The sequence below is a fragment of the Miscanthus floridulus genome, chromosome 8 (assembly GCF_019320115.1).
Source record: "Miscanthus floridulus cultivar M001 chromosome 8, ASM1932011v1, whole genome shotgun sequence".
In the NCBI taxonomy this organism is placed as follows: Eukaryota; Viridiplantae; Streptophyta; class Magnoliopsida; order Poales; family Poaceae; genus Miscanthus; species Miscanthus floridulus.
The window spans coordinates 91,189,947-91,201,237 of NC_089587.1; the positions used below are offsets into that span (position 1 = coordinate 91,189,947).

Genomic DNA, 11,291 nt, shown 5'->3' on the forward strand with positions numbered 1-11,291 from the left:
AATTAATCAAGAAAGGAGCCTACAGGAGTCACGAACCTGAGGGCTGATGGACTAAAGTGGCTATGTGCGGATGCTCATGTGATGATCCTGTCCCGTCTGTGCGGACGGCGGTACTGGAAACCCATAATCCATGAATCCAGCTTGGCAGTAAACCATACTCTTCGATCTGCACTAAGAGCACCTCATGCACATCAACATTGCCGTCTTCCTCAGAAAGGCCAGATCGGCAATCAACATACCGCTCGCGTGGCGTAGGTTGCGCTGGTGTCGGGTCCCCCATCCACGCGAGACAAGGCACCGCTGCTCGAGGACGCATCGCCGCCGGGGGGTCAATCCGCGCGGTGCGGGACGCGCTGACGCCGAGGGGGATTGGAGGAGGCACAACAGCCATGCGCTGCCGCCTGCGGAGAAGAAGGGGCACCGCCGGCAGCCACCATATGCCGATCCGCATCAGATGCCACCGTCGGGCACACACCGCATAAGCCGTCGAGTGGAAGGCCGCCGCCACCACCATGGGAGGCCGGATCTACTAGGGGAAGAGGCAGTCGCCGCCGATCTGGATCACAAAAGAGATGGGGCCGGTGATGTAGGGGTGATTGCCGCCGGTGTGGTCGGGTTTGCGGAGGGCCCGTCCGAGCCCGGCGTCGCCTTCATGGGGGAGCGGCGCCAGATTTCCGATTTATGCGGTTCTTCTCGGAAGGGACAAGCGACGGAGGATTTGGGGTAGGTGCACCGCTCAGCTGGCTCGGGAATGTCCATATGTGAAGCTGAGCCGGGAGGGGTGAGGCGCGCTGAATCGCTGATGGCTTACCGAGCCGAGCCGGGTGGGTGGGGAGGAGTGCGGGTGGGGGTGGAGCACGCTCCACGCCGGACGGAACTGCTGCGTGGTTCGGTCGGTACGTCTAATCACTCAGCTATAAAATAAATTATTTTGTAGCTAGTAGTAATATATATATATATATATATATATATATATATATATATATATATATATGTGTCAGTGTGTGTGAGGCCTGCTATTTGCCGGAGGCTGCAATTAGCAAGACACACCGGCCGTTGCATAGCATGGTATTACCATAGATTTTTTTTAAATTTTAACACTTTTTTAAACTAATTCTAAATCTAATACTCGCTGTTTTTTATTTTTAAATCTAACACTTTTTATCGCGCCTATTGCCATGGCGCGGCCAAGTATGGTGGCGCGACGAGAGGGCTGACATGGCGACGACTGAGGCGCTGACCGATGACGTGGCAGGGTCTGTCGCGCCACCGATTTTGGCGCGGCAGTGACGCGCCACAGCTGATGGCGCGACAAGGACGGGATTAATTCACCGGGCGGACGCCGTGGCGGCAGAGCACTGCTGCCTGCGAAATTGCTGCGTGTGCTGCCACCACGTGATCACATAAATCTGGGGGGCCCACGTCATCCTCAGGGCTCATCCTCATCCTCTGTGGCTCACCCTTCCTGTGGCTATGGCCTGCCCTACCAAGGACTAGGACTGTTTGGAGCTCAGAGAGCCGAATAACACCGCATAAAAAGTTTTACATAGGACATAAATACATTTTAAGAGTTTAAAGATCTAAATAACACCGTATAAAAAGTTTAGTGACCGCTCTTGCATTTTACAAAACCACACAATTGTTTCTCAAGAGGTAGCAAGAGGACATTGATTAATTCCATATTACCTTTAGAATGTCTAGCTCAAAAAAATGATAGATCTAATATAGTTATTTGTTAGTTGGTATTATAAATCTTAATAAAAAATTAATTTATGCATTCTGTACAGCGCAAAACGTCAAGAGCAGGTGAGCAAGCTGTACAGTGTAAATTAATTTATGCATTCTCTTTGCAACAGGCCAACAGTGCAGAGCGACGGTGCCAACGACAATGCCCGGCGCATTATGTCACTGCTCACACGTTGCATGGATGGCTGTTGAGTCAAAGGCTGCCGCTGCTGGTGTGCTGTGTGCCGAGTGTACTCTCGTGAAAGTGGCAGGCTGCTGATGGTTGTAGCTCTCTGTAGCTAGTACGGCCTGGACCGGACATGCACGGCCAAGCAAGCAAAGCAAGCATGCATGCTCTAGTGGAGTAGCTCGCCTCTAGTAGCGAAGGGAAGCATAACTGAGCATGTACGACGTGCCAACTGACAAGCCGATGATGGCAGCAACAGTGGTCGCAACGTAACGGAACCGAGAGAGCCTATAGCCCTGTCCCCTGTAGCCAGTAGGGGTCTTCTCGGGAACAGCCCATTGCTATTGCTAGTGTAGAGCACCACCTATTTTCTTCCAGAGCCTCATTAGGATTAATGTACCAGTACCAGATTATGACCAAACAGAAAAGTACTACAATCACATTTGTGCAGGGCATGAGCATGGGCACAGTGTTTCGCTGCTTTCCTGCTGCCCCAAGGAGATATGGCACCAATGCAAAACAGTGGGGGATACGCACGGATACCGAGACAAAGTGGCAGACAAAGCTTTTGAATTAAAGCATGGGCGCTGCTGCTGCCAGACACTCACAACACTGCTACACGCTAGCTTGATCTGCGGCAGGGCGATGGGACGTGACATTGATTAATTCCAGATTACCTTTAGAATGTCTAGCTAAAAAAATGATAGATCTAATATAGTTATTTGGTAGTTGGTATTATAAATCTTAATAAAAAATTGTGTGGTTTTGTAAAATGCAAGAGCGGTCACTAAACTTTTTATGTGGTGTTATTCGGATCTTTAAACTCTTAAAATGTATTTATGTCCTATGTAAAAATTTTTATGCGGTGTTATTCGGCTCTCTGAGCTCCAAGCAGTTCTAGTCTTGGTAGGGCAGGCCACAGCCACAGAAAAGGCGAGCCACAGGAATTAGTTTACAAAAAAAGTGTTAAAATTAAAAAAAAATCTTACCACACTGCCACTTGAGAGACTCTTATATACCCGTGCGTTGCATCGGAGCCAAAGATTTATGCCCACACTTACAACGACGGATTCAATCATTTTTAGAAAATAATAAAAGTTAATAAACAAATTTGTACTCAGAACTCTGAACTAATTTTGAATTTATTTAGGCCTTCTCTCTCTATATATTTTTTAGTTATTTATCAACTGGAATCTTCAGTTTCCCGAGATGTTCTATTTGAGCAATCCATTTTTGCCTGACTGTATTTTAGGTGATCGAAGGTCGAAAGAATGATTTGTATTATGAGTAAATTATTTCATTACTCATAAATTTTAGAAACAACAATGTATTCCATCTGGATAACGTGTGGACATCAGGACCCACATCGTCTTCCGTCTCCTCCCGTATGCTCTCATTAGCGAATCAACTCAAGCAGCCGTACGTGCTGCTTTCAGACTCATCTGTTCGCATCGACTCAGCCCGACTTATTAGACAAAAATAAATAAATAAATAAATAAATAAATAAAGCCTAACTTATCAGTTATGTTATAGTATTTGTCTCTCATAATAAAACAGCATCGACTGATTTATCGGCCATAAAAATCATAAGCCAAACAGCTTGTTATATATATCTCGCGGTGACGCGTGCATCAACTTTTTTTTAGCATACATCAACTTTTTTTTCTTTTGTTGCGAAAGTATAAGAGCATCTCCAAGAGTTTGTCAAATTTTACTTGGTAAATCTTGTGATTTGCCAACTCCCAAAATTATATGCCAAGTAAAAAAACAATCCATCTCCAAGAGTTTGGCATTTTTGACTTGGTAAAATAAAAAAACCCGTTAACGAAACGAAGAGGCCCGCTAAGCGAACGAAGAGCCCCGCTAAGCGAACGAAGAGCCCCGCTAAGAAACGAAGAGCCCCGGATGCCAAGTCGTATACGCGCGCGTATATTTGCGCGCGTGGAGGAAAGATTTGCCAAGTTGCTATTGATGCCAAGTTGTTTTGCCAAACTGTTGAAGGCTATTTTTTCTTGTTTTGCCAAAATTATATGGATGCCAAGTTGAGATAGCAAACTCTTGGAGATGCTCTAATATATATCTGTGGGAGGCCTGCTATGCTATTTGCCGAAGGCTGCAATTAGCAAGAGACACCGGCCATAGCATAGCATGGTATTACCACACTGCCACTTGGGAGTCTTGGACGCATACTAGCTAGTTACAGTATAGGCCTTGTTTGCTTCTTTTATAATCCATCTTTTTCAGCTTATTTTTTTAGCCGGAACAGTGTTTTTCTCTCACAACAAATCAGTCGGAACAGTATTTCGACTTGTTTTTTTAGCGAAACGAACGGGGCCATAGTTGTAAATTCCATTCCGGTGTCAGCCGGAATGGCCGCCGGAATGCCTCGTACCCGCACCTAGAAAGATATAGAAGAGCCGCAATCCCGTACTGGTCTAATAACGGTCAATACCGGTCGGTCATATACTGGGCAATACTGGGTATGGCTGCATGCATTTTTATTTTTTCATGTATGAACTTTGGAGTTTGAACTTTTGTATAAGGTCTTATGGACTTGTTGAATGATAGGTTAGTTTGGTAAAAATGGTAATTAAGCCATAAGTTAAGTCGATATATATTTATATGCACAGTTATGTATAAGTTTATTCACGTATTATTATTATTATTATTATTATAAAGTCCGAAACACTACACGGGTATGGCCCGGTACCGGAATGTTTCGTCCCAATAGCCAAAACGGAACGGCCTCCGGAATGAAATTTACAAGTTATTACAATCACACACACTACAAATAAACATCACGGTCGAGGCGACATGCGCTAAAGAATGTGGCAGGGTTTCAAATTTCGGCCTCTGCATGTTTTTACCGGTCGTGACTAAAATTAGAGAATGTAGTTGGACACAAATTTCAGTTAAAAGAAAATTTGAAAATTGTTTTTATGGTGTTTAAAAAACAGAATGACATCGAATCGAATCCCGGCAACTGCTAACTGCTACTAGTAGTAGAACATGGAGGTGGAAGGTTTCCACTAGACTAGATGCTAACCCATGCATCTAATCAGTTGACACAGCAGATACTACTATTCAACTCTAAATTAATACCGGTATTTTCTTCCGGCAAAAAAAAAACAGCATTTGTAATCCGAAAGCACATTTCTGCTCATCACTAAAATCTGTGAAAATTCCAAACCTGAAACGTGCTCGTCGTGTGTACGTGATCGATCGATTCTGACCAGGGGTGGACACAGCGGTGGGGCGGGGGGCTCAAGCCCCCCTACCCATACCGGCGCAGTGGAACCCCTGTGGAGCCCATATGAATTTTTAGGCAAAGTTCTATAGTATAAGGAGGCTGAGACTTAAGATCGAGCAGCAGTGTTGTTCAGCCCCACTTAAAATATTTCCTGAATCCGTCGCTGATTCTGACGTATGTACTCGTGCAACAAAAGGAGACTAACTATACGAGAAAGGGGACAGAACCTAGCCTCAAGACGAGAAAGCGACAAAAGTTAACCTCAAGACCAGCTCAACAAAGAAGTTGAGATGGCCCAGTTGGTCTAAGGCACCAGATTAAGGTTATGGTCCGAGAGTCCAAATCCCACTCTCAACGATTAAATTATTTTGTCCTTTTTTGTAAAAAAAAAAGCTTTTTTTTTTTGCCCTCCTTTTTCGGTTTCGATAAGGCCGCACCGCGCGCGCGTTCGCGTCTTGCTATCCAGTTGGGGTTGCTGCGGGCGGTCGGTCGGTCGGTCGGCGGCGTGGCGAGGTCGTCTGCAAGTGGAGCGCCCTCTCCGTCGCGCGCTGCGCTCTCCCCTCTCCGTGCGGCAGCCGCGCGCACGTAAGTCGTAAGAGCACAGCACCGCACCCACACGGCGACACCACCTCCCCGCCCCGCCCCTTGCGTACGTACGTGGTCGGTGCTGACTGGGTTCCATTCATACCATCATCATCAGGCTCCGAAAGGAAATCCGTCGTCTGCGCAACCGCCATCATCGATCGACCTGCTGCTTCACCAGCCGGCGGGCCCTTGTACTTGTACGATTCTATATGTAGGCTGTAGTGAGCGAGAAGACGAAGAAGAAAAAAAAAAAAGCATGCACGAGCTAGGAGCCTAAGGTAGCCCAAGAGAAAGCCTGGATAACGTACGTGTCGACGACAGCATCATAATAATCCACGTCGTCTCGTTTCTAGTAGAAGAAAGAAGCAAGGCCGGCCGGCCGGCCGTACGTGTGAACTCGACTCCGACGCCGCTGCTTAGCCTTGCTTGCCTCGTTCTGCGTCCGTTATTATATTTATTTATCTATTATTGTCTGTAGTGACTTGTGACTACGAGCACGCAGTGAGCAGGAACAGGAAGCATGCACGCGCACGTTAATTTATTTATTTGCACAAGCGAGGAGAGGAGCGTAGCCTAGCCAAAGAGGAAATCAACCCGAATAACAACGCGTCGACATCGATCAGGGACCCACCACATCGTCCGTGTCCTCTCCTCCCTTTCTAGAAGTACCAACGCAACACAATCCCGTGTGTGGACTCGACGTACACTGCTCCGATGCGAATGCGATGCCGCGTTCATCACGACCACGAACGAGGCCTCTCGATCGGCCCAGCAAACGTCAGCGCTGTCGTAAGCACCATCCTCCTCCTCCTCCTCCTTTATATTTATAAATAACACAAACGGGCAGGCGGCGCCGCGAGCAGGGCCGGGAGGCGGCTATCCATCCAATTCCATCCCGTCCGTGACGCAGCTTCTCCTCTTCGGCGCAGCGCAGGAACTAGCAGCCCGCAGCTAGGTTCGTTGTCTCATCTTCTTCCTCCGATCCATCCCTAGCCCGCTCCGCTTCCTGTTGGTTTTTTTTTTTTCTGATAAGCTCTACTGATGCTGATTTGTTGTGAAAGAAAAATATTATTACCTAGCTGATAAGCTCTGGCTGAAATCAGGAAGCGAATAAGCTGATAGGCTACTATAGCCCGGTTCCATTCCATCCCCCGCTCTTCCCCTCTCCCGTGCATGCATGCCTCCTCCTTCATATGAATTCGTTTCTTACGATTCGCCTAAATACCTTGCTTTGCTTCCCAAGATGTATTTTGTGTACTAGTGCTACCTGTGTTCATTCATTCATATATCGATTCCTCTGATATGCTACCTACGGTGCATATATATACATCCCGTTGCGCCCGATTGGTTCACAAATTAAAAAGCGAGAATTGCATATATTTTTTTGGTTGGGGGGGGGGGGGGGGGGGGTTCTCCTAAGATGGAGCGAGTATGTATCTCAGGTTTTGATTTCTGCGACCTATTCTTCTCACAGTATATATTTTAGTTCAAAAATATATATACATCCTAGCCTGCTTTAGACGACATAACTATAACTATATAAGGTTTAAATGTTATATATAAGCATCTACGTCTAGACGATGAAAACAAGAACAAGTACAAAGAAATGCCATACAGCTGTGCCAGGATGTCAGTGTGATATGTATTGTGCTTGCTTTCCGTTTACTAGCTGTTTCTTTTCTTTCTCGCTCGTGCTTTGTATATATACTACCGTTTCCTAATATACATATCGACTAGCACAGCTTTTCCACTTTCCCAAGACTTTTTTTCCCTAAAAAATCAAGCTGCCATGAAGGATGATCAACCTGTTTGTTTTTTCCCCTAAAAAATGGCACAGATAGTAGTTGAGTGTCCATGGCCTCATTATAAGGCCTTGTTTGGATCCTGTAGACAGCAGTTGTCTGCTAACAATTAGCTCTTTTGGATCCAACCAAGTACACATAATAGACTAGCTAATTATTAGTTGGACGTCTAAATATAACAACTATTTCAATAGTTGGACCAAATCAGGCAATGACAGCTAATAGGTGGAGAAATAACAGAAACCTGCTAATAATTATTAGCTGGCTAATAACTGTCTATTAGCAAATAATGAATCCACGTAGGGCCTAAGTTTTTTGCCCCCTTCCTGTTTCAGACCTATCTATTAACTAGTCTTCTAAGAGAAAGGGTGCAGCTTACAGTTAAATCTTAAACAGAGGGTATTAGTAGACAATAAAATTTACAAACTGTATATACTCAGAAGTTAAGTTCAGTGGCCTATATATAGCAGTTGCTTTCAGCTACAAATAAAGTAAAATTCTCTTCTGATCCAACATAACAAAGCAATTAGTTCTTATCCATTTTTAATTTGCCTACTAATCTTGTTCGTTCGATACTTTTAGCCTAACTTTTTTTTAATTAATCACTGATGATAATACATATACGGTACCATCAATCTGTAGGTGGTACAGTACAGTGGTGACAAGATGAAGACCTCCCTCTTCCTCGTGCTGCTGCTCATCGTACCTCTCCCATCAGCTGATGCGCTGAACGTGAAAGGCCGCCTGGTCAAGACCAAGACCTTCCTGTCCCCGCCCATCTTCCTGCGCCCGGGCGACGTCGCCGACAAGTACTACATGGACATCGCCTTCCCGAGAGGCCACCTGGCGCTCAAGAGCTTCAACGGCGAGGTCGTCGACGAGCGCGGCGTGCCGGTACCTCTCCACGAGACGTACCTCCACCACTGGGTCGTGGAGCCCTACTACGCCGCGAAGGACGGCGCCGCCGCCGCTGCGGAGGGCCGCCCAAGGATGATCCCGGCGCGGAACTCCGGCGTGTGCAACCACACGCTGGGGCAGTACTACGGGCTCGGGTCCGAGACCCGGCGCACCGCAACGTGGGTGCCCGACCCGTACGGCATCGAGATCGGCGACCCGTCCGCGGCGCCGGAAGGGTACGAGGAGCGGTGGATGCTCAACGTGCACGCCATCGACACGCGGGGCGCGGTCGACAAGCTGGCGTGCACCGAGTGCCGCTGCGACCTGTACAACGTCACGGTGGACCAGCACGGCCGCGGCATCGAGGACGGCTACGCCGGCGGCCTGCGCTGCTGCTACGACGAGACGCGGTGCGCGGTGGAGGAGGGAGCAGGGTTCGTCAACGGCGAGGAGGCCAGGAAGGTGTTCCTGCGCTACACCGTGATGTGGCAGGACTGGAGCGACGCGGCGGTGCTGCCCGTGAAGATCTACATCTTCGATGTCGCCGCATGCAAGGTGGAGTACCAGGTGGAGGAGTGCGCCGGCGGCGGCGAGTGCGTCCACGTGCAGATGGCCACGCAGGTGCTGCCGCGGGGCGGCGACGTCGTGTTCGGCGTGGCGCACCAGCACTCGGGCGGCATCGGCGCGTCCCTGCACGGCGACGACGGGCGCCTGCTGTGCGAGTCGACCGCGACCTACGGCGACGGGCGGGAGGCCGGGAACGAGGCGGGGTACATCGTCGGCATGTCCACGTGCTACCCGAGGCCGGGCGACGTGAAGGTGCGCGACGGCGAGGCTCTCACCGTGGTGTCCAGGTACAGCAGCGAGCGGCGGCACACGGGCGTCATGGGCCTCTTCTACATCCTCGTCGCCGAGCACGACCAGCAGCAGCAGCTGCCGGCTGCCGGCAGCAAGCCGCCGGGCCTCTGCTTCAGCTTCCCGGTGTCATGTGAGCAAACTCTTGCGATCTGAAACTCCGCAATTTTCACGGCATTAATTTGGATAAATCTTTAAAAAAACAAAATTTGGATAAATCTGATTTCTTATACTCTTTTCTTCCTCCAAATGTTAATTGCAGGGTGCCTGCCGTCATGGCTGTCAAGCAACCTGTGAGAATCTTTGTTGTTGAGTGGTGCAAGAGTTATGCCTTGAAGAAGTAGAAATAACCTACTGTATGTTCTAGTAGTAGGCTTGTAGCAAGCATGCAGGCCATCTAGGTGTTGTGCTATCTTGAAAGGACCATCAGCAAGAGTCTCCTTTGATGACCTGTAAACTGTAAGGCTGTAACACACTGCTACACTATAGTAAGCTGGGTTTTGCAGCAGTAGCAAAAGAACTGTTCTCCTAATAATTCATCTTCAACGGAGTTAGCCACTGTAAGCGAGACCAGATGTACAATCTCTTGTACAAACATAAAAATAAAGCGGAATGATCAAACAGATGACGTGCCCGATGAGGAGAAAACCAAGTCTGCAGTTGAGTTTTCCATACCGTTGTTGCCTAGCTTGTTGTCGCGGAGCTAAAGTAAAGACGACGAAAGTGCCTTGTTGTTGTCAGTCAGACTCAGCCATCAGTCCATCGATCACTAGCCGCCCGTTGTGCCATGTTGACATCCGATCGAGTTATCTGCAAATCCTTTTTTGTTGCATTGGACGCGACTAGTATGTAGCCAAATAAAGCGGCATGCGGGTTTTGACATCTTTATTCCCTACTGTATTAGTTTGTCAAAACTGCTGTTCCCCCATGCATGTCGCCGTCCGTGTGCACACGTACCTTGTCTGTACCCTGAAAATTGCTCCCAATGCGAAGAGGCGTATAGATGCCTTCGCCTCCAAGGTTGCCACGCAGATTCCATCGGCAGACAGAGACCGACAACTCGGCAAGGACTCCTGTGACTTACCCACACACACAAAAAAAAAGAATGGTGTAGAGAGGAGGCGAGTTCGATTCGTCTGTACCACTCAACGTCAGAATTGCAACCAGTGGCCACCGAACTGGCACGCTGGCATGACGATCCGGGCTGCCTCGTCTGGACGCTGCCGCGCGGAGGAACAAACGAGCGCATAGCGCGTAGGGTTCGTGAGGAAGCGCACTAGCAGTAGGTCTGCGTCGCCCCTGACATCGTCCACGCGTGCAACATCTGATCTACTTTTAATACATTCAGATGCAACAGTTGTAACATACAAAAGAATACAAGTGAAACACTTAAAACAAGCATATGAAATACTTACGAAAACGCCTAAAAAACATTTAAAAACCATTGCAAACATATGCAACGTCCGGATGAAACACTCGCAAACAAAGGATGGCTCCGCCTCGCCCGACCCCCGAGGGTTGGCTCGGCTGGCTCTACCGACGTCTGAGGGCTGGCTCCATCTCACCCGACGTCTGAGGACTGGTTCCGCCTCGCCCGATGTCTGAGGGCTGGCTCCGCATCGCCGGACGTCTGCGGGCGACTCCTTGACAACAACGCGCGCAGCAGATAAGGCAAGGCGCTTAAAGTCAACCGCAATACCGAGGACCGTACCCTGCACACCTACAGGACAGTACCGTCAGGCGATGCCAGAAGGGTACATTGCGACCTTCCAAGCATGGCAGAGCCCAGACAGTGTTGTGGGCACCGACATTTGCCTCACAGTGTTGTGAGCGCCGTCATTTGCCCTCGGGCATGGATCCTTATAGAAGCTCACGACAACCACTATGGTCCAGAAAGAAACTCGCGTCACCCACAGTAACGGACGTGCGGTCACTGTGCTGCCTGCTCCCTGTATGGCCGCTGATCATCACCCTGGTCCGTCGTGCCGCC

At 48.7% G+C, this 11,291-nt stretch overlaps 1 protein-coding gene across 1 annotated transcript; it reads left to right on the forward strand.

The window, feature by feature from the left end:
- The first annotated feature begins 6,547 nt into the window (after nucleotides 1-6,547).
- LOC136476948 (uncharacterized) lies at nucleotides 6,548-9,924 on the forward strand. Its single transcript, XM_066474926.1, has 3 exons — nucleotides 6,548-6,702; nucleotides 8,192-9,434; nucleotides 9,564-9,924. Exons 2-3 carry the CDS (start codon nucleotides 8,216-8,218, stop codon nucleotides 9,596-9,598), a joined length of 1,254 nt encoding a protein of 417 aa, XP_066331023.1. The 5' UTR covers nucleotides 6,548-6,702; nucleotides 8,192-8,215; the 3' UTR covers nucleotides 9,599-9,924.
- The last annotated feature ends 1,367 nt before the right edge of the window (nucleotides 9,925-11,291 follow it).